This window comes from Ranitomeya imitator, chromosome 5 (genome assembly GCF_032444005.1).
Source record: "Ranitomeya imitator isolate aRanImi1 chromosome 5, aRanImi1.pri, whole genome shotgun sequence".
Classification (NCBI taxonomy): Eukaryota; Metazoa; Chordata; class Amphibia; order Anura; family Dendrobatidae; genus Ranitomeya; species Ranitomeya imitator.
The window spans coordinates 98,668,155-98,692,017 of NC_091286.1; the positions used below are offsets into that span (position 1 = coordinate 98,668,155).

At 42.2% G+C, this 23,863-nt stretch overlaps 1 protein-coding gene across 6 annotated transcripts in view; it reads left to right on the top strand.

The window, feature by feature from the left end:
* RRBP1 (ribosome binding protein 1) overlaps positions 1–23,863 on the top strand; it is an 80,817-nt gene that overhangs the window by 47,558 nt on the left and 9,396 nt on the right. For all 6 annotated transcript variants that reach the window (XM_069768961.1, XM_069768960.1, XM_069768962.1 and 3 more), the window contains 13 exons: positions 1,863–1,985; positions 2,961–3,113; positions 5,522–5,640; positions 7,425–7,578; positions 9,479–9,617; positions 12,203–12,390; positions 12,970–13,007; positions 14,780–14,870; positions 16,597–16,689; positions 17,610–17,702; positions 18,586–18,675; positions 20,002–20,091; positions 23,474–23,566. In XM_069768961.1, the coding sequence (XP_069625062.1) occupies positions 1,863–1,985; positions 2,961–3,113; positions 5,522–5,640; positions 7,425–7,578; positions 9,479–9,617; positions 12,203–12,390; positions 12,970–13,007; positions 14,780–14,870; positions 16,597–16,689; positions 17,610–17,702; positions 18,586–18,675; positions 20,002–20,091; positions 23,474–23,566 (1,464 nt within the window). The remainder of the gene's footprint in view (positions 1–1,862; positions 1,986–2,960; positions 3,114–5,521; positions 5,641–7,424; positions 7,579–9,478; positions 9,618–12,202; positions 12,391–12,969; positions 13,008–14,779; positions 14,871–16,596; positions 16,690–17,609; positions 17,703–18,585; positions 18,676–20,001; positions 20,092–23,473; positions 23,567–23,863) is intronic.

The window sequence follows — 23,863 nt, forward strand, 5'->3', positions numbered from 1 at the left end:
CTGATTTTCTCAGCTGAAAGAAGACCGGTCTCGTGACCCTAGCCTAATATTCATGCCCCAGGGCCTCCAGCATCGCTTCACACACTGCACCACTGGTATACAATAATATACAATAACTAGCTATTGAACCCGTTCTATGCCCGGGTGGCGAGCATCTATATTGGTATATGGTCTCCATCCTGGTATGTGCTGCTCCATCCTGCGTCCCCATCCTGTCATGTGCTGCTCCATCCTGCGTCCCCATTCTGTCATGTATTGCACCTATCCTGAGCCCCCATTGTGACATGTGCTGCTCCCATCCTGCACCCCTGTTCTGTCATGTGCTGCTCCCATCCTGCGCCACCATTCTTTAATTTGCTTCTCCCATCCATATGCCCCATAAGCTGCTCCATTATGGTTGATGGCCCCCATAAGATGCTCCATAGTATATGCCCCCGTACACTGCTCCATTATGGTTTATGGCCCCCATAAGATGCTCCATAGTGTATGCCCCCTGTACACTGCTCCATAAAGGTTTATGGCCCCCATAAGATGCTCCATAGTGTATGCCCCCGTACACTGCTCCATAAAGGTTTATGGCCCCCATAAGACGCTCCAGTGTGTATGCCCCCGTACACTGCTGCATAAAGGTTTATGGCCCCCATAAGACGCTCCATAATATATGCCCCCGTACACTGCTCCATTATGGTTGATGGCCCCATAAAATGCTCCATTGTATTATATGCCCCCCACAAGATGCTCCATTGTATTATATGCCCCCCCATAAGATGCTCCATTGTATATGCCCCGTATGATGCTGCTGCTGATATATATATATATATATATATATATATATATATATATATATATATATATATATATATATATATATATATATATATATATATATATATATATATATATATATATATATATATATATATATATAAAAAAAAAAAAAACCATACTCACCTATGGTCGCTGGGCGCCGAGTGCTGGGGGCTTGAGCAGGCCGGGACACCGGCGCGCTGTGGGGGTCAGGTGCCGGTATCCCTGCTAGCTCAGGCCCCCAGCACTTGCTATACTCACCTGTCTGTCCCGTTCCACCGCTGCGCGCCGCCATCTTCCGGCTCCTCTGGCTGTGACTGTTCAGTCAGAGGGCGGCGCCAGCGCACATTAAGCGCGTCATCGCGCCCTCTGAACTGTGAACGTCACAGCAGAGGACCCGGGAGATGGAGCCGCACGCAGCGCTGGAATGGGGGACAGGTGAATATACTTACCCTCCTGGCGGTCCCTGACTCTCCGGTGGAGATCGCGGTGTGCGTTCAGTGCTTATGCATACTGCGATCTCCTGGAAGCGTCACTCTGTGGGGCCCAGACTGCGCCGGCGCAGTCTATAAAGGCTTCGGACAGAGTGACGCTCCCAGCGTTCTATTATAGATACAGAAGGCTTCTGGACAAATTTTAATTTGGTGTATGTTATATTAAATTATCTTTGGCCGCGTTTGTCATATAGATGACTGGCGACATGCAAGCTATATATTTACCTGTTTAGACAGACTGCACGTTCACGCACACAGGACAATTGTTCTGTGCGCCTAGAATATTATTGTTCTCGGCAGCACGTCACCTGCTTGCACAGAACTATGCGCTGCCAAGAAATATCTATATTTATAATTTATTTTTAAGCAGTCTTAAAAATGATTTCACCCCCAGAACTAGTATTCTGCTTGGTAACCAGAATATCAATTTATTGGCCAGTGTAAATATGCCCTGAATGGAAAGTTTTTTTGTTTTTTTAAGCCTTTCTTCTGCTAAATCTGACCACGAGATATTATTAGTGTCATAATAAGAAATCTTGACCCTCTTCCTCTGATTTTTAGGCCTCTCAAAAGGGAGATCCAGTTGCAGCTCTGAGAAAGCAGTTGGAGGAGAAGGATAAATTGCTGTCATCAGAACAAGAAAACGCAGCCGCTGCTAAAAACAAGCTGCGTGAGGTTAACAAGGTGAGCTGGATGGATCACATGGACACCTCCAAATTTTTGGGCTGTAGAAAGGTTCTTGTCATATGTAATGGGGTTTCTGAACTTCAGGGAATCCATAAGAAGGTGGGGATCCTTTGTCAGGCAACTGCCTGTCCCGCGCTTTCCCTGTCTGCAAGGAAATATTGGATCTATTAATACTTTATTTGTTTTCAAGAAGCTTTGTATGAAATAATTTTTCAGCTGTTTTTTTTTTTTTTTTTTTGTAATTGGAAATGGTAGAACAGTGACATCTAGTGGTTGTTTGGATACAGTCCTCCCCAGAAGAATTACAGCAGTGCCTGCTTACCATATGCACCAGGAATCAAATGAACCCCTTCACCCGTCAGAGGCCTAAAGACCATTCTTTTGACTTCCATCAGGAGTTACAATTTTTTTTTTTTTTGTGTGCGCGTTTTTTCCCTGCAGCATGAGATTGCCACAGCTGTTCTGCAACATTGAGACATAATGGAACAGAAGATTTTATCACTAAAAGCCCGACCCTTAATCAGCATTTTTTTTTTTTTAGTGAAAAAAAAAAAACTACATTCCAACATAGTTTGGTGTTTTGTTTTTTTTTTTCACTTGAACGAGACGCCGGTTTACGGTTGAAGCAGAGTGCTAGTAAAAGGAAAGTTAAATTCTAGACAGAATAAAAAAAGGTTTTCAATTTTATTAGTCTTCAATCACGTGAAGAGAGTGTTATTATAGCCGTGTTATTTCATCCACCTTGTTGAATTTTCTTCTGGCTGATGTCCTCCCCCAGCCGCAGGGCAGCAGCAACAGGCTGGGGGAGAATACTCGTCAGGTGAGCGCCATCAATTCTTTGTCCTCCCCCATTACGGTTTTACCCTATGTTCTGTGCTCTCTATTTGCAAAACACAGAATGAAAATATATATAAAAATTATATATATATATGTACAATTTGCATTATAATTTTTGTATCATTTTTCCGACAGGAATTGTCAACAGAGAAAACCAAAATTGCAAGTGTTGAAGCCAAATTCAAAGAGCAGATCTTGTCTCGGGACCAGGAGATCAATGCTCTGCAAGCCCGAATGCAAGCCAGTTACACGGATCACTTGGTAGAGATCCAGCAGCAACAAGGAAAGGTAAAGTATTGTTCCGTAGTTAAATAGGTTGAAAAAAGACCCAGGTTCATCAAGTTCAACCTTTCTCCACCAATTGTACATTTTGTCAGTAAATTAACTATAACCCGCAATGTTATGTGTGCTGAGGAAATCATCCAGCCCTTGTATAAAAGCTGTTAGTGTCGGCCATTATTACGTCCTGTGGTCGGCATTCCGCAGTCTGACTGCCCTAACTGTAAAGAAGCCTTTCTTATTTGGCTGCCGGAATCACCTTTTTCACCCGTAGTGAATGCCCCCTGGACCTTAGTACAGTGTTTGGAAGGACTGAGCCATGTGTCCTCCTCTATACTGGCCACCCATATATTTATACATGTAAATGAGATCTCCCCTGAGGTGTCTTTTTTTTTTTTCTAAGCTAAACAAGCCCAACTTTCCAGCCTCTCATCATATGAGAGGCCTTCCATCCCTTGTAATAATCTAGTTGCTGCCTTTAAACAGACTCTTAACTTCTGAATATCCTTTTTAAAATGTGGAGCCCAAAACTGGATCCCATATTCTAGATATGGCCTCACCAGTGATTTATAAAGAGGTAACAATACGTTGGGATCCCGGGATTTTATCTTTTTATACACCCTAAAATCTGGTTTACTTTTGCGACTGCTGCTTGACATTGAGAACTGCTGCTCAGCTTACTTGTAACCAGAATACCCCGTCCTTCTTATTCTGTACTCCCGATTTAATATATATGCAGCAATATGCTTATCACATCCTAGGTGCATTACGTTTATCAACATTAAATCTCATTTACCAAGTATTGGCCCATTCAGACATCTCATCAATCGTCATTCTACACCATCCTCTGTACTCCGACTATACTATGAAATATTGTAGGCTATGGTACAACTATTAAAGGGAACCTGTCACCCCGAAAATCGCGGGTGAGGTAATCCCACCGGCATCAGGGGCTTATCTACAGCATTCTGTAATGCTGTAGATAAGCCCCCGATGTTACCTGAAAGAGGAGAAAAAGACGTTAGATTATACTCGCCCAGAGGCGGTCCCGCTGCTGGTCAGGTCAGATGGGCGTCTCTGGTCCGCTGCGCGCCTCCCATCTTCATTCCAAGATGTCCTCTTCTGATCTTCAGCCACGGCTACGGCGCAGGCGTACTTTGCTCTGCCCTGTTGAGGGCAGAACAAAGTACTGCAGTGCGCAGGCGCGGGGCCTCTCTGACCTTTCTGGCGCCTGCGCACTGCAGTACTTTCCTCTGCCCTCAAGAGGGCAGACAAAGTACGCCTGCGCCGGAGCCGTGGCTGAAGATCAGAAGAGGACGTCTTGTAATGAAGATGGGAGGCGCCGCAGCGGACCAGAGATGCCCATCTGACCGGACCAGCAGCGGGACCGCCCCTGGGTGAGTATAATCTAACGTCTTTTTCTCCTCTTTCAGGTAACATCGGGGGCTTATCTACAGCATTACAGAATGCTGTAGATAAGCCCCTGATGCCGGTGGGCTTACCTCACCCGCGATTTTCTTTTCGGGGTGACGGGTTCCCTTTAAAGAGAAACACACTATTCAATACGCTACTGCTAGTTCTACTCTGATTATAGGAATTGTGAAATCTGGGGACAGATCTGCTTTAATCCGTTCATAATTATTATAATAATAATATAATAGTAATTATTAATAACCATATAATAATTATGTGCCAAATACATCTATGTATAAGCTGAAAAGATGTAATAGAAAGTTTGATTTCAGTATGGAAGATCACTAAGCCCACCCAATTGTGCACCAGGGGCTGCCCTCCGTGTAGTACAGCCGGTACCTGGCTGTAAGTTTCAGTTCTCGCTTCTCTGCACGGCTTTCCAGTCTGGGTGGGGTTGAAAGTCCGGGCATTTATGCAAATCTGTGAGCTGAAGACAGGTGCATGTCAAGGAAATGCAACCGGTGCAAAGTTACCTACGTGAGATGTTTGAGCAGTGAGTCAACGTAAAGCATGTAAGCCGCACCCGGGGTCAGTGATGAAATATGAAGAATAATCAATATACTTACGGACAGGTGTAATCAGTTGCTGTATGGGTGCTAAGAAGCGTTCAACAGCATCCGAACGGTCCCCTTCCTGATCTTAAAAGTGGTTTTCCCACTAACGAAGTAGATTTTAATTTAGATCTTTGAATAATAATAATTTCCACAATTGGATGTGTTTTAAATAAAATGTTCCTGTGCCGAGATAATCTTATATATGTGTCCCTGCTGTGTACTGTGTAATATCTGTGTCTGACCATACAGGAATATGGTCTGATCATGCCACAGTGTGGCTCCTGGGTACGGGGGGACGCAAAAGAGGACACAGATAAAAATTATTATTATTAAAAAAAAAAAAAATTATTAATATTTCTGTATTTTTTTTTTCTTTTTCTGTGTTTGTAGATTCGGGCTCTGCAAGATGAACTTGAAAATGGCCCCAAAGCACAACTTGCTCGTTTACAGCAGGAAAACTCTATTCTCAGAGATGCACTAAACCAAGCAACAAGCCAAACGGAGAGCAAGTAAGTATTTAGTGATCTACGAATACAGTATATAGAAGAGATCTTTGTATTTTAGATGATGATCCACTTTCAGTGCTAGGGACAGTAGATAAGATATTGTGTTCCCGATTTTCCCCACTTGGGATCAGACAGAGCAGTCACTACAAAGTAGGCAGTTATTGGATAATTATGGCATTTCTTCCTTTTCCAAGAGCTTGATGAGCGCTATGTAGTGAAGAGAGGGAGTGTCAGTGCCGCCGGTTACCTGGTGCCTCCAGCGTTGCTGAGGTTCTGTTGGTAGATCCAGCTCATCTCTGCTGCCAATGAATAATATCGCATGGTTTAATTTTCTCCTGGCAATCTAATATATAATTGCCTAGAATACTACTTCCTGCAATTTGTGCCAACTTCCGTGGCTTTGTCCGGAGCTAATGTCCGGAGCTAATGTCCGGAGCTAATGTCCGGAGATAAGTGACGTCAACAGTGTCCAGTGTCTGATTGGTTGCCGCCTGCTGCGAGCGACCAATCAGAAACGTGCCGTACTGTGACACACTCCGCCCGCCATTTTGGTGTGATTTTTGAATTTTTACCTCACAGCAAGTTTCTACTGCGTGGAGGCGGGCCCAGTGACGTTGCTCTTCAAGCTCCTGCTGAATTTTGTCAAAAAAATGATAATACCATTTACCAAAACTATATATATTTAGTTGTGAAGTGGTTCAGTGACATTTTCACACCAATTTTGAACTTTTGTTTGGTGTTTTCTCCATATACTGCCTATTATTTTTGTTCTTTCTTACTATTATTTATTAATTGTATTATTCTTACATTTGAATAAATAAAGTATATATGGATTCTAGACTCCCGATTCTTTAGAATCGGGCTGCCATCTAGTACAACATAAATAAATTAAAAAAAAAACCAAACACTTTGCAGGCAAACCAAATTGTTGTGCCGCCCTCTCATTTGCGATTATACATGTTCCATATCAAATGGTGAACGAATTTTAATACATTTTATTTTAGTGTATTTGTATACATTTTATATTGGTTATTCTTTACATTTTTTTTGTAAATCCTTTTTATATCCTTTTTAATAAAATAAAGCATTGTATTTAAAGGGAATCTGTCAGTAGGATCAACGCTGCTAAGTTATCTCAATGGGAAGATTGGTCATAGAATGTCCTATTCCAGGAAACCCATGTTTTTGTTTTTTTAAATATGTTAATGAGCTATTCTTATCTTTGAGCTGGACACTGATCTGCATGAGGATCCACCTCCAGAGATTATTTTAAATACAAGGGAAGAGTTACCAGTGTGAGACATGTAATGGCTGACAGGCTGCTCTTCTGGACTACATGTCTCACACTGGTAACTCCTCCTACTCAGGGAGAAGGTGTCTAGCCCATAGATCTTACAGATCAGTTAAATATTTAAAAAAAAAAAAAAAAAAAAAAAGTTTTCTGGAGTAAAACATCGGATCAGCGATATCCAGGTGTCATTTTTATTCAATTTACTATGACTTGCGTACCCACATAGATGGCTTAGGAAGGTTGACCCTACTGACAGATTTCCTTAAAGTTCGTCTAAAAGCAGAGGCAGTCTTATGTGTAAGGGGAAAAAAAAAGCCACATAAACACAAGTGGCCCAACAAAAAAAAATGTTGGACACATGCTCACAATCAGTAAATCGTTGTCCATCTCCACCTGGAATCCGTCCTTCAAACATTCTTTTTTTTTTTAATTCATATTTGTCTAAAAGCTTTGTGCTGGGAAATAAAACAATGATTTTGATATTTTACTCTTTTAGGCAGAATGCAGAACTGGCAAAGATTCGTCAAGAATGCAGTAAACTGTCCAAAGAGCTGTCTGAAAAGTCAGAGGCGCTGCAGCAGGAGGAGCAGAAGAGGAAGAGTGTGGATGGAAAACTCTCTGCCTACGAAAAACAAGTGTCCCAATTGGAGGTACAACCGAGTCCAGTCCAGGAACCTCCAAGGCTTCTTTCACATTTCCGTTTATTTGGATCCCTCACAATACGTCGTTTTGGTAAAAAAAAAACAAAAAAACGCATCCTGCAAATTTGCACGCAGGATGCGTTTTTTCCCCATAGACTTGTATTGCCGACGGATCGCGACGTATGGCCACACGTTGCGTCCGTCGTGCACTGGATGCGTCGGGTTTTGGCGGCCCGTCGTCTCGGAAAGACGTTCAAGGGAACGTTTTTCCGTACGTCGCATCCAGTGTTTCACACTGTGCATGCCCAGCAGGAAATATCGCTCTCACGATCTTTCCTGCTGGGCAACTCAGACGGAAATGTGAAAGAAAACACTTCCGCGCGCAGACGCTTTGTGACGGCCCTGTACCGACGGAAGTGTGAAAGAAGCCTATGAAAACACAACATATTACCACTTATCATGCTTTATAATACTAATATGGCATATGTCAGGGGTGCACATTCTTTTTTTTCTCTATGGGCCATATCGTCAGATTACAGCCATCCCAAAGGTCGCAATAAAGCTTAAAGGGTACCTCTGTTTTCAAGTAACTACTCAAAATAAGGTGTCCTGTGTGAGTAATAACATGAGGAATAACACCATTTTTGGCCATTCTGTGACTTCTGTCCTGCATTCTCCCCAGTTTTCCCCTTTCCATGCTCTCTCTTTAACTTGTAAGCCACTGGTTGCTGTGGGAGGAGGAGAGCTGGCATAATCTTTCCCATAGACTACACAGAGAGAAGGGAACGCCTGCTGTGTATTCACGGTTTAGCTCAGAGACAAGCTGCTGCAACGTGATGACGTTATACAGCAGAGCTGAGCGGTCTTGATCTAAATCAACCTCTGAGGTGAGATAAAACGCTTGTTACAGAGCTCTGCGCAATGTTTTTGAGTCTTCCCTTCCCTCCTCCTCCATCTCCCCCTCCTCCTCCTCCTCACTTCTCCTCTTCCTCCTCCATCTCCTCCTCCATCTCCCCCTTCTCCTCTATCTCCTCCTCCTCCCTCTCCATACTGGATAATGGGATGTAACATGACTCCTGCTGTCCATCTACTGAGCTGCTATTTCACAGTGGGTGGTGAGTTCAGGAGGCATGGGGAGGAGAAGTGTCTGATAAGTGGGGAAGGAAGCTGATTTCTAGGATACATTATAAATATTCTTACAATTGCCTAAACTATTGATTTTATGTAAAGATCTATTACCAGTGACCTGCTGAACCCCTCCCCCACCCTTAACTTCCATCTTGGTCTCCCCATGAAGCTCAGCCACAGGATGCTTTTTACAAAGGGTAAAGCCACCATGGCATCTTCTTGGCTCATATCGTGCTAGTATGTGATGTGATTAGGTGTAATATTATTAGTCCAAGGGTCACCCTATATTGTTGTATTTGTGGCTTACCTCACTTTCTGGGTGCCATGCTCTTTTGTTGGAAGGAGAGAGGTTGCAGTAGCTGGTATGGTAGACATTGGGGTTGTTAAAACGTTACATATACATACATAGTAACATAGTAACATAGTTAGTAAGGCCGAAAAAAGACATTTGTCCATCCAGTTCAGCCTATATTCCATCATAATAAATACCCAGATCTACGTCCTTCTACAGATATTTGCTGTGACTTTTCTGTAAAAAAAAAAAAAAAAAAAAAAAATCTTAAGACTAATAAGTTACCAGTAAAGTGGATTAGGTTTCCACATATCTCCTCTAAACCTTGCGGAAAATGAAGCCTGGAAATTGACATGTTGTGCAAGTTACAACATCTGTGATGTCAATTCTTTTATATAATTTTACATTTTTGGGCTTGAGACTATGGTATAGAGTTGTGTACTATTTTTTTTTTTTTTTTTATAATAATAATAATAAAATTATTTTTAGACTCTACAGCAGGAGAGTGAAGCTTCACTACAGAAAAGACTGGATGAAGTCAGCGAAGAGCTGCGCAAGTCTCAGAATACGTACAAAACACTACTCGCAGACACCGAAAAGGCCAAAGGAGAACAGCTGAACGTGGCAGGTAATGGCTAAAGTGTATGAACCGCTTGCATGGATATTGCATTTAATGTTCATCCCAAATGTTCCCTTCTTTATGTACATTGTCGAATTTTTGTCTTTTGTTCACAGTAAAGTCCTGGAGATAAAGGATCCACACAATAAATTTAAACAAAGGCTTTCTTAGTTTTCCCTTTTTTTCAGAATTACATTAGTTCTCATTGATTTTTAGATACACTACAGGAAAAATGTAAAACATTGCTCAAGGTGGTGGGTATTGCTCCACCCCCAAAATTTCTGTATCTGATTTTTTTTTTTTTTTTTTGTCTTCGTTAGATTGGGTTCACACAGTGTTTGCTCCTACATTCAGTGGCTCCATCAGGGCTTAGTATGTACATCGATGTGTGTATACAGTGGGTACGGAAAGTATTCATACCCCATTAAATTTTTCACTCTTTGTTTCATTGCAGCCATTTGGTAAATTCATAAAGTTCATTTGTTTTCTCAAGACATGTGAAAGCCCGCATAGTTTGCTAAAAAAAAAAAAAAAAAAAAAACACATGAAGGACTTCCAGACTATGAGAAATAAGATTCTCTGGTCTGATGAGATGAAGATAGACCTTTTTGGTGATAATTCTAAGCGATATGTGTGGAGAAAACAGGCACTGCTCATCACCTGCCCAATACAATCCCAACAGTGAAACATGGTGGTGGCAGCATCATGCTATGAGGGTGTTTTTCAGCTGCAGGGACAGGACGACTGGCTGCCATTGAAGGAAACATGAATGCGACCAAGTACAGAGATATCCTGGATGAAAACTTCTTCCAGAGTGCTCTGGACCTCAGACTTGGCTGAAGGTTCACCTTCCAACAAGACAATGACCCTAAGCACACAGCTAAAATAGCGAAGGAATGGCTTCAGAACAACTCTGTGACCATTGTTGACCCAGCCAGAGCCCTGACCTAAACCCAATTGAGCATCTCTGGAGAGACCTGAAAATAGCTGTTCACCATCCAACCTGACAGAACTGGAGAGGATCTGCAAGGAAGAATGGCAGAGGATCCCCAAATCCAGGTGTAAAAAACTTGATGCATCATTCCCAAGATGACTCATGGCTCAAAAGGTGCTTCTACTGAATACTGAGCAAAGGGTCTGTAAACTTATGACCATGTGATATTTCAGTTTTTCTTTAATACATTTGCAAAAATTTCTACATTTCTGTTTTTTTTTTTTTAAATCTTTTTTTCAGTTAAGATTGGGTACAGAGTGTATATTAATGAGAAAAAATGAACTTTTTTGAATTTACCAAATGGCTGCAAAGAAACAGTGTAAAATGTAAAGGAGTCTGAATACTTTGTGTACCAAATGTAGATGTATATATGTTATGCAGAATTAACTATTACAGTGGCTGAGGTGAAGTAATATGGATTTAATTAAGTAACCACACCTATGTATTACATGAGTGATGTATAGATCAGACTTTGATCTACATGTTGTTAGTCACATACTTACATAGAGAATAGTATATTAATGTGGGTGTGTTATTGATGAGCCTTGGTTTTTGTTATTCGTTTAGACTACGCAACAATATGGGTATGATTCAGGAATGTACATGGTAATTGCGGGACCCCATAGCAGAAGTCTTATTTGGGCGCCCCACCCCCACCCAATATACTTTTGTTTCTTAGTGTTCTTACGCACGAAGATGCCCCTTTCTTGGTCTCCTGATTGTGTGATGCCATCAAATGTGTCCACCAGACACCGTAAGATACCCCCACAGTACTCTCTACAGAATAATGGCACTACATACTGTATAACTTCCCCCCACAGTCCTCCACCCAGTATGATGGCCCGCACACACTTATATAATGACCCCCACTAGCCCTCCACACAGTATAGAGGCCCCTGCACAACCCACCACATAGTATAATGGACTGCACACAACCCTCCACACTATATATAATGGGCTGCATGCAGTATACTAGCACCATATGACCCTATAGTCCTCCCAATAGTATGATGGCCCCCACAAAGTATTGATTGATTTAAAAAAAAAAAACAAAACAGAAAAACCCTCACACTTCCTTGTTCCTCTGCTGCTCCGGTCTCTGCAGTGTGTGGTCTGAAGCTTGGCACCGTGAGCACGATGTAGTGACATCATCGCACCCGCTGCGCTGAGATGTCGGACACACAGGGAGAATAATGTAGGGGAAGCTGACCGCTTCAATCATTGCTTTCAGTTGTATCTGCATCCAGGACGCATATGCACCTGAAAGTGCGAAGCCACACGGGGGCTTCTGGCACTGGCAAGGCTCCCCTTTGACTCACGGGCCCCATAGCGGTTGCGTGGTCTGCCACTATTGGGTATGCCGCTAGTAATATTTTATTATAATTAAGGACTTACTAACTATGTTACTATGTTACTATGACATATTGGTTAGTATGGTTACATAAATGGATCCAGATCCCATGTAGGGATCACATTATGGAAAAAAAAATAAATGTGATGCATAGAAATTAAAATAAACTTGGCTGTAGACCATGACCCGCAACCAATTGTCGGCCTAATTATGTATGTCACAGCATTTGTATATTTATTGTTCCCTAAGATCTTCAGACTAAATTGATGTCCTATGAAGCTGAAGGCAAACATAAATCCGAAGAGTTGGACAGACTAAACCAAAAACTACAGGAGGTCACCGGAGAAAACGTACAGCTGTTAGAAAGGATAAAATCCATTGAAGTTTTGTTGGAGGCAGGACAGAGCAACGATGCAGAGAAAGGGAAACGGCAACAGGTTGGTGAGATGTTGTCTGAGATGGATCAGGCTGGTGATGTTGTCTGAGATGGATCAGGCTGGTGATGTCTGAGATGGGTCAGGCTGGTGAGACATGCTAAGCCCAGCAGACTTTCACCATCAATCATTATGTGCATGCTCCTCAGTCTAGATATAGTGGATTCATATTGTTACAGCGCCCCGTGCGGTTCTGTTGAGTCCTTCTCAGAACGTCCACCCAAAGTGTTCAGTGCTGGTTAGGAGAAGCCACTTCTACTGCAGTCAAAGCATTGGACAAAGTGGGTGGATGTTCTAAGAACATAAAGACACAAGGTGGGGCCTGGCGAATATCACACCATGGTGAAGGATTGTTACATTTTGTGGGAACTAGGTGATACATTATCATTTGCGGGACAATCCTTAACATGCATTGTTCCTAACATTGGCACAGTTTGCTCCTTGTAGACAAAACGTCAACTTCATTCTCTTGCCAAGGGGCAAGAAGCAAATCTGCCATATTTTTTATTTTATTTTTGCTTTCCCCCAGAAATAGTTTTCGGCAAACCGGTGTTGATGACGTAATCTTCTCTTATTTTCTAGGAATGTAAAGATGTAGAAATTACACAGTTACATGCCAGGTAAGGAAACGAAGATGGCTGTGTGTATGTGTCTCTGTCTTGTGCCCTGTGTATATCTGAGTAGTCTTTTGGAGTGCATTAGTCATGGCATTGTGTTTAGTATTTTTTCCGAGTGAAATTGGCAGACCCCCATATAGTCTAGTGTGTGTACTTGCTTTGTACATACCACGACCAATGCACCAAATACAGCCAGATGTACACAGTGTATAATTTATAATATTGTGGAAACCTACCGCCTTCTGATACTTAATAAAGAAAAAAATATGCAAAACTGTAAGTAACTTTAAAGGTATTGTCCCATGAAACAAGTACATTGTAACCAATAGATCTTTGAATAATAATGAGTTCCACAATTAGAAAAAATGTTCCTGTGCTGAGATAATCTTATACATGTCTCCCTGCTGTGTACTGTGTAATGGCCGTGTAATGACCGTACAGGGACATGGTCTGATCACAGCTCCTGGGCCGGGGGGAGGGGGGAGCAAAAGAGTATACAGACAAAATGGCAGGGGATCACAGCTGTGTGGGTTTTTTTTTTTTTTGATTCAAAACATTTTTCGCCCTATTTTTAAGCAATGTTTTACCTCAAAGAAAAATAATCTGATCCTGGGCTGTCCTATGTCTATTTAATCTCATCCAATTGTGGAAACTTATTATTATTCAGAGATCTATTGTTTAAAATGAACTTTGTTCGTGGGGAAAAAAAACTTTTAATGAAAGCGGTTACGAAACGAAACCATTACACACTGAACGGGAAACCACTGGGTAAATCTGACAGGGAGAAGGACTTGGGGATCCTAGTTAATGATAAACTTACCTGGAGCAGCCAGTGCCAGGCAGCAGCTGCCAAGGCAAACAGGATCATGGGGTGCATTAAAAGAGATCTGGATACACATGATGAGAGCATTATACTGCCTCTGTACAAATCCCGAGTTAGACCGCACATGGAGTACTGTGTCCAGTTTTGGGCACCGGTGCTCAGGAAGGATATAATGGAACTAGAGAGAGTACAAAGGAGGGCAACAAAATTAATAAAGGGGATGGGAGAACTGCAATACCCAGATAGATTAGCGAAATTAGGATTATTTAGTCTAGAAAAAAGACGACTGAGGGGGCGATCTAATAACCATGTGTAAGTATATAAGGGGACAATACAAATATCTCGCTGAGGATCTGTTTATACCAAGGAAGGTGACGGGCACAAGGGGGCATTCTTTGCGTCTGGAGGAGAGAAGGTTTTTCCACCAACATAGAAGAGGATTCTTTACTGTTAGGGCAGTGAGAATCTGGAATTGCTTGCCTGAGGAGGTGGTGATGGCGAACTCAGTCGAGGGGTTCAAGAGAGGCCTGGATGTCTTCCTGCAGCAGAACAATATTGTATCATACAATTATTAGGTTCTGTAGAAGGACGTAGATCTGGGGATTTATTATGATGGAATATAGGCTGAACTGGATGGACAAATGTCTTTTTTCGGCCTTACTAACTATGTTACTATGTTACTATGAAACAGCGTTTACAACTAATAACCTGTAATTTTTCCCAAATATTTCATAATACTTCCATTACTTAATGACTCCATTCTCTGAACGCTTCCAGCACTGCACTTCTGTATCTCGGAGTCTGTGTTCTGTGATAGTATGGCTGACGCATCGCATTAACGTAATTCTATATACTTCTACATTACACTGAGAGGAGACAGAAGTCCCGTAAAGAGCGGCTACTTATTTGTGAAGTTGTTGATACTTTATTCTTTTTTTTTTTTCCTTCTCAGACTTAAAGAAAAAGAAGGACAGATTTCTGTACTAGAGAAAGAGGCTGTCGAGTTAAAGGAGACAATTGAACAACAGAAAAATAAAAATAATGTAAGCCTCCTTGTACTGTTCAGGTGTTGGGTTCTGAGATTAAATGTACTCTTAGTGATGCAGGGACTGAGCAGGTGTAGTCTCTTCAAGAGCCATATAGGTTGGGCGAATACCAGTGTGGATGCTGTGGGAGCCATATTGATTGTCTGCTAGATGAGGACTTAAAATACCGAGCAGATAAATGATTATGGGCACAAAAGATGTAAACCCATTGGGTTGTTGCCTGACTTGATGTAGGGTTGAACCAGGGAGTCTAAAGGCTATCCATGCACATGGATTTAATGTGAAAGGGCTGTCCATCGAATGTATAAGGGGCTGCCTTCTCCATCTGGTGATATTGGAGGAAAGGCCGTAATGTTTGATCCTTTTGTTTCTCCAAGAAAAAGTTGCCGCACGATGTGTCTGGCTGTGGCCAATGGAAAATACATGTTCATCCTAGTCATGCATGCATGTGTAGAAGGGAGGCAGGAAGGATATGTGTTCCAAATAAGGCTGCTTTAACACTAGCGTCGGCACGGGGCCGTTGCTATGTGTCGGCCCCACGTGCCGACGCGCGTTGTGAAAATAATGCCCGACGTGGGCAGCGGAAGCAGTCTTACGACGCTTCCGCTGCCCCATTGTAAGGTCCGGCGGGGAGGGGGCGGAGTTTCAGCCGCGCACGCGCGGTCGAAAATGGCGGACACGACGCGCAAAAAAAAAAAGTTAAATGTAACATTTTTTTTTTTTTGGTGCCGACGGTCCGCCAAAACACGACGCAACCGTCGCACGACGGTTGCGACGTGTGGCCATATGTCGCAATGCGTCGCTAATATTAGTCTATGGGGAAAAAACGCATCCTGCAGACAACTTTGCAGGATGTGTTTCTTCTCCTAAACGACGCATTGCGATGTACAGCCAAAAACGCTAGTGTGAAAGTAGCCTAAGCCTTTGGCCAAACGCTGTCCATTGTTTCAAAGGGGTTGTCCACTACTAGGACAAACCCTTCTTGTTCTAAATGTTTCACCCTGATAAAATTAAAAAAGCTTATACTTTTAAGAGACTGGGAGTCACAGGAACAGAGCCGCAAACCAGAACTCCGCAGGGGGGAGTTGGGCCACTGAGACATTTATTTTATGGGCTAACATTGGTTTTCAGTGTTTGCGATTTGTCTGGTCACCTTTTATAGGGCAGGTGCAGCACAATTATGCCAAATGAGAGCTTAGAAAACCACAAATCTTCCTGAATTAGTCATCTTCCCGAGTATTAAACTGACACATTACAAGGCTGTTGGGGTTTTGCCAGATTTTGGTCGCCTTATTGCAATGTGTTCTTCCTGTCAGCTGAACATATCGGAGATCCTCGTGTAATTCGCTGACCTTGCCTCATACATCAGCCGGCACTTCAAAAGGGTTGTGTAAAATGTAATGCTGGTGTGAAGAGGGTGAGCGCTCCAAGCGATGGGGATGGCTAACATTCACCATGTCCTGTGTGCGGGGGTGGGGAAAGGGCTCTCGTCTAACCTTTGTAAGCAGATTTATGCTTATGCACGCAGGCACAAAATTGGACATAAATGATTTATCCTTCTTAGACCCAGCCCCGAGGCTTTGTTTGATCTTTATGTGCGGAATTTCTATAATAATGTCTGTAGTAATATTTCTCCATGGATTAATAAAAAGATGAGGGCTTGTATTCTAATATCCAGCACTTAAAAAAATAAAGACTAGTCACTGTGGATTGTTTCCTGCAGGAGCTTCGAGAGAAAAACTGGCAGGCTATGGACGCCTTGGGCAAAGCCGAAAAAACTTGTGAAGAGAAATTGACCTCAGAGAGGAAAGCAAAGGTATCGCCCACAAAGTCCACAAATCTCGTAAATCCCCACTATGAATTAAAATGTTTGTTCATCTATTAACTCATTCCCATCTGTGCAATTTTTGCACTTGTGTGTTGTTTCTTCTGGCACCTCTTTATGAGCCATAACGTTTTTCTGTCAACATAACTGTGAGGACTTTTTTTTTTTTTTTATTTGGTGGGACCAGTTAGTTCTGAATGATACCATTCTTTGGCGAGCGATTTAGTTTTTGTTGGTCCAATTTTGGGGTACATAAGACATTTGCATAGCTCTTTGCATTTTTGGAGGAAAAGTGCACTGGCCGAAAAAAAAAAAAAAATAGCGAATTTTAGCGTTTGTGTGTGTGCAAATTTTATTCTGGTAGAAACAAATAATGAAGCTACTGTAATTGCATTTGTTGAGATTGTGATACTCCTTTTAAAGGAAATCAGTCCGTTTTTTTGCCACCTCACCTGAGAGCCGCATGATGTAGGCACAGACCCTGAATACAACGATGCATCGTTCAGATTATTGTACAGCCGTTCTGATACAATCAGAGCTTTTAGATTTAGCAATGCAGCAGAGCTGAGAAAGCTAACCCCGCCCACACCAGGCTCTGAATGTACATAGTCTATAGACAGTGAGCTGCTTATCACAGAAGTGGAATGAGTTTGACTAGCACACATGTGCTGCTGTAACGTCTGTAGTCCAGACAATGATACTCGCTCACCAGGTGATGAAACCTGCAGTCTATGTAAAGAACAGCGCACAGATGGACATGGGGCACATCATTGAATTCTGTGTTTTAGCCCTTCCTCATGCTGTCCTCAGATTACATAGCAAAAACCTGCTGACAAATTCCCTTTAACTTTGAAGCATGCACCCCTCATTTTTTTTTTTAGTCACATGACTTATTCTTTGCGATTTTACAGGATGATCTGGAACAGCAGCTCAGTGGTGTTCAGACTCAGGCCAAAGAAGCATTGACGACCCTTTTCCCGCAGGTGTCCGTAGAGTCTCACCAGGTACACGTCAAGATTCTTCCGTATGTTTAGATATTGCTGCCGACATTTTATCGAGAGGGATGTCATACACTCCAAATCTTTAGTGTAATCATTTAAACTCCGCCACCCCTTATTTATCAAATGTCACATCTAATGATTATAAATAATTTTTATTTTTTTTTTTTATTTATTTTTTTAGAAATGCAGATACAGTAATTCAGATGTACTCAACACTATAGGGATAACCATGCCCCCTTCTCTTGTCATTTTGACTTTTTGGCGCAAGTGCTAAAATGTTAGAAATGGCGTAAACCGTTCATAAATTTGGTTTAGGCTAGGTTCACATTGCATTAAGTGCAGTTCGTTCAACGCATACACTAACGGACTGTGCTAACGCAAGTGCCGAAAAAGGATCGCGTTTATGCGATCGCGCTAGCGCAGATGCTCTGTCTGTGCTAGCGGTGACGGACCCAAAAACGCTGCAGACTGCGTCCGAGGGTCCGTCACAGAATGACGGCACATCACTAACACATGCCGATTATGACATGCGTCAGCGATGCGCTACATAATGGCAGTCAATGGGTGCGCTAACACATCCGTTACATAGCGTTTGTGCCGCTATGTAACGGATTCCGTCAGCGGACACCCATTAACGCAATGTGAACCTCGCCTTAACCATAATACTGTGTAGGCAAATGGATCTAAGTTTGGGATCCCAAACATCCAGTAGTTTCCACTAATTAGAGGAGATAAGCTCAAACACTACAAGTAACGATTCTGAGCAATGAAATCTGTTTAGCATGGCACATCTCAGAATCCTGGTAACAGATAGATGCAGGATAGGAGAAGATCACTGAGAAATGATGTGACACATGTAATGGCTCTGCAACGTCTTCCTTTCCAGTTATACGGTGAATGGCTTCAGGAGTTCCGCGAGAAATCCTCCGATATACTGAAGCAGCTGAGCCAGCCGGCAGACCAGACGGATTCTTCAGTAAGTCATCAACCAACTGCTGTAGATATGGATCCTGCTAGAAGCCGCAGTGCAGAATATGATCATTTTACAAGGGGTGTCGGGTGATTGAAATTCCGATTTTTATTTTTTTTATTTTTTTTTTTTTTTTTTCTCTCCATACCCAATTGTTATATAGAGAAGTCTGCAAAAGCGAAGAATGCCTCCAAAGTACCAGACTATAAACAAACCCTGTGCAGCCTGACACTATAGCTACTTTACCTTCTATCTTGGCTCGTATGTCTTTCTTGCCAAATTGGTGATGGCTCATTCAGATGTCAGCGGTTTTTTTTTTTTTTTTTTTTTTTCCCCTTCTTGTATGCAGACACTCACTTTTTTTTCATCATGTTTTGTGTATGAAAAGGATCCCCAAACTTCTCCTATCAATCAGTCCATTACCTTGTACTATAGCCGACAAAAAAAATTCCCATGTTCAAAAACAATCTTTATTAAATATACAAATAAACAATGGTATACGTTAAAAAACTGCAGAGATGACCGGAAAGTAAGAATTTTTTTATGTTCGTCCTAGAAGGTGTAAATCAGTCCATATTCATGGAGCATGGATATGCCAACAATCAATGACCCATATGGAGAAAAATCAGTCTGAAAACATTTAAACAAATGATATTATCTGGTGCAGATAGTATGATGTCTTCACCTAGAGGTCAAACATGTTCATGTCACCTCGTGGTTTTATGATATTTTAAGAATAAGTCAATCTGGTTGATCAAAGAGAAAGGTAAACCTATTAAAATTAATACAGTAAATTATAAAGTGCTAGTGGTGATATTATGAAGAGCATAGTTCTGTTCAGGTTAGTAGGTACAGGAACAAGACAGACTGGCAAGATAGTCCTGGATCTGGGGGGGCCTGATTATCAAGAGTCACAAAAGTAAAAGTGCAAGTGCTTTAGTATTAATGGGAGCAGTCGTAACCCAGGTACATGATTGTCAAGACCTATAGGAGACCAAAGTTAAACATTAAATATGCCTCATAGGACAAATGAACATATCATATTTACCACCTTTTTGACCCTTACATGAGTTTCGCCTAGTGCTTCCTCAGAAAGGGCTTCCTAGTTGCTGTCCTACTTCATTTTTATTTATTCCCCCCCCCCCTGAGGTGCGTGACCAGCAAGTTTCCATAACCGCCAACCCACCGAAAAAAATAAAATGAACTACTTTTCAGACAGCAGGTGGCGCCCTGTGCACAGAATTCACATAAGTTACTATTAGTAAGGTTTATGTATTGAGATAATTTTAACACAAATTATTATTATTTTTTTTTTTTTACTTTTCTGTTCAGGATTCAATACTGAAATTAAAAGAAGCCGAAGAAGCCCAGGTCTCATTGCAGGCAGAATGTGAACAATATAGGACGATTCTTGGTGAAACGGTGAGCTGTGGTTTTTATTCCATTTATCCCTACAATCGTACAAATGGTGTAGTCACTATAGATGAGCAGCTGGGCAAAACACTGCAAATTTCCTTCTACCTAGCGGCGTCCTCTGATTAGTAGGCCCCATGATGTTGTGGCACCCTGCATGTCATGACGTTGTGGGTCCTAGTAATTAGCAGAGGTGCCGAGCATGCTGGCGGGAGGTAGGAAGTTCGCAGTGCTCTAGTACAGTGTCATGGACTACCAGTGGCCAAGGGACCTTCACGTTTTTTTTTTTTTTGTCCATTTTTATGATGCAACATGCTATTGCGCAGCACTGACATTGTGGCCTGTAATATGCAGCCAGCACACTGACCTGATAACCTGGTTCAGGGTTCGCTCCAATCCCTGATAATAATTCCCGTCAATCTGACTTTCTCAATTTTTCTACTGCCTTTCAAGCCCATTCACATCAATGGGTACCAACAAATCCATATCAGTGTGCTGCCCGTATAATACCATAGTGCCCTTGTAATACCATCTAGCAGCATAATAATTCAGAATAGAGCACCCGCCCTGGCAGCACCAAACAAGTGACACAATGCAGAGGAAAATATCCATCCAGCCCCCATTGCGGCACAACATGCCTCCCCTGTAGTACCACATACCACAATGAAGCGGTCAGCGCCAACTTGCTCCCATTAGTGCCATATATACCAGACAGTGTATTTACTGCTTTTTTTTTTTTTTTCTGGTTCATATTGAGCTGCCAGCACAGAGATGCTTTACCAGATATAGCCAAAATTTGGGTTAATTAAAAAACAAAAAACAAAAAAAAAACCTTTTATTATTTTAATTAAAAATACTCTATTAAAGTGCAGAATAGTGCCGTGAGTAAATCAGAAGCAAATGGTGAATCTGCTGGTACCTAAATGCAAATCCGATTGGTCCAGTCCTGTCTAAAGCTCCATACAGGATCAGGCCTATGGAAGTGTTGAATGGATGACACATCTAACAACCCGTATATCCATGACATTGGGATAATGCTTCATTCACGGTGCTGAAGATGAAGACCAAATTATCTACAATATACATACAGAGCCCCCTATAACTCTCCCCTCCAGTGTGTGCGCAATGGTGGGATCATACATCAACTCCCAGAGATTAAACATTTCAACTACAGGTACCCCAGTGTGTTTTGAGGGTCCCTATCTTCTCTAAAAATAAAAAAAAATGCAGCATATGGGTACTCAAAACATTAATGGACAAATATATTTTTTTTTATTCAGTGACCACTGTTCAAAATTATTAGTCCAGTTGCCTGTCCATTACATGTGGAGCTATATAGACACCATAAACAAAGAAATGGCGATCTGCCCACAGCAGGGAGGGTGTCAGCCTTCGAAGACCTCCCGGCGCGTCTCCTCAGAATTGGTTCATCACGGGAGCTTCTATGATAGGTGACCCCATGTGAGGACCAATGGTGCTTACTAAACCATTCCTAGCTGCAGTGTGTATAGGTGTATAGGTGTATGTGTGTGTGTGTGTGTGTGTGTGTGTGTGTGTGTGTGTGTATATATATATATATATGTATGTATAAATATATATATTACACACAGCAGCACATGTATATGAATCTAGGCCATGTGAAAACACAGACAAATGTTCGATATGAATCATACTGCTCAAAAATATTTTTTCATAAAAATTCTCACAAAAAATTTTTTTTTTCATAAAACTTAGTTATAGATAAAATGAAGATTCTTCGCGCATAAATTGGCCAATTCATGTGTGCCCATCAACCACGGCAAGGTGATCTCCCTCTGATGGGTCCTATTCTACCGTACATGCCACTCTTGGGCCACCAGCCTACAACTTTGGACAAACATGTCACTCTGGGCTAAACCTACAATTTATGGGCAGGTAGAGTTGATTACCGCCACCTGCAAGGTCAAGTGCAAGGAGGAGTGCAAGATCAGTCTGGATGCAGCCACATCCATACACTAAACAGAGAAAAAAAAAAAGCCAATCAGCACTTCCAATGTGTACACAAGCAAGCTGCAAGCTGTATCATATAGATATAAATGAACACAGCAGCACATGTACATTTTTTTTTTTTTTTTTAAAATGCTACTCACGGCACTATTCTGCGCTTTAAGTAATCGATTGTTTTTTAAATACCAATTTTGGCCATATGTGGTACAATTTTTGCGTCACTATATAGATTGCCCTAGCTTTATCTCACGGATCCTTTATTGTGCTTCATCTAGAGCAATGCTGTCCAAACTCCAGTCCTCATGGCCCCAACATGTCAAGATTGCCTTAGTATTGCACAGGTGATGGCATTATTATTAAGGCATCAAAAGCTTCCACAGGTTCTCTGACCTGAGCAATAGTAATGAAATCCTGAACACCTGATCTGTTGGGGATCATAAGGACGGAGTTTGGGAAACACTGATCACTGCTCTAAAGATCGCCTGTCCCTAGGTTGAAATTGGAACTCTGTGGTGTATAAAAAAAAAAAATTAAAACTTAGCCAGAGATTATTTAGCGCTAATTTTTATGCTCTTTACAAGGGGGAGTGGCTTACAGGATCCTCTGGGGCGTGTCTTTAACGATGCTTTTCATTTTTACCCTTGAGCCACACCTCTTTGGAAAGACCATGAAGATTAGCACCGAATAAAAAGGCCCCTATCTCTGCAACCGTGTGGATTTATAACAGACTACTCAGGGGAGCAGGAATAAAATAAGAGGGATATCGGTCCACTTAGGACATGGTGACAGGTCTTTAATGTGCGTCTGGCTGCTGTCATTGAAATGCTCAGCAGCCCCAGCATTTGTGGTTCTAGAAGCACACGGGTCCGAGGACCTCTCCTGCATTTGTGGTTCTAGAAGCACACGGGTCCGAGGACCTCTCCTGCATTTGTGGTTCTAGAAGCACACGGGTCCGAGGACCTCTCCTGCATTTGTGGTTCTAGAAGCACACGGGTCCGAGGACCTCTCCTGCATTTGTGGTTCTAGAAGCACACGGGTCCGAGGACCTCTCCTGCATTTGTGGTTCTAGAAGCACACGGGTCCGAGGACCTCTCCTGCATTTGTGGTTCTAGAAGCACACGGGTCCGAGGACCTCTCCTGCATTTGTGGTTCTAGAAGCACACGGGTCCGAGGACCTCTCCTGCATTTGTGGTTCTAGATGCACACGGGTCCGAGGACCTCTCCTGCATTTGTGGTTCTAGAAGCACACGGGTCCGAGGACCTCTCCTGCATTTGGTTTAGTGCTCCTACTGAGCTGCCAATTCCTGGCACAGATGTGACCCTGCGTCTCGCACTTTGAGAAGCCCTGCCGTACATACCGTATGTAACTAATAGGATAATATATATGCTGCTGTTATTATGACAGGAAGGAATGCTGAAAGACCTACAAAAGAGCGTTGAAGAGGAAGAACAGGTGTGGAAAGCCAAACTAGAAGCATCTGAAGAAGAGCTCAAGAAGGTAAGTGCATACCGGGTGTAAGTTTTCGGGAACAAGCTGTCTTGTCTGAACATTAGAAATAAGACTTATTTATGGCCATTATGACTCGTCCCTCATACTTCGCCAGCTTTCCCCTTTGCAAGCTCTTACTTTCTCCCGCTTTCTCTCCTTTTCAGTTGTACACCGTACACACAGACATTAGGGATTTCTGTTCTTTTTTTTTTTTTTTCTCTGTAGCACAAGCAGCAGCAGCAGTATGGAGAACATTATACAGAGATACTGAGCTGTGTGGCTGTGAATCCAGCACTGAAGTAAAAT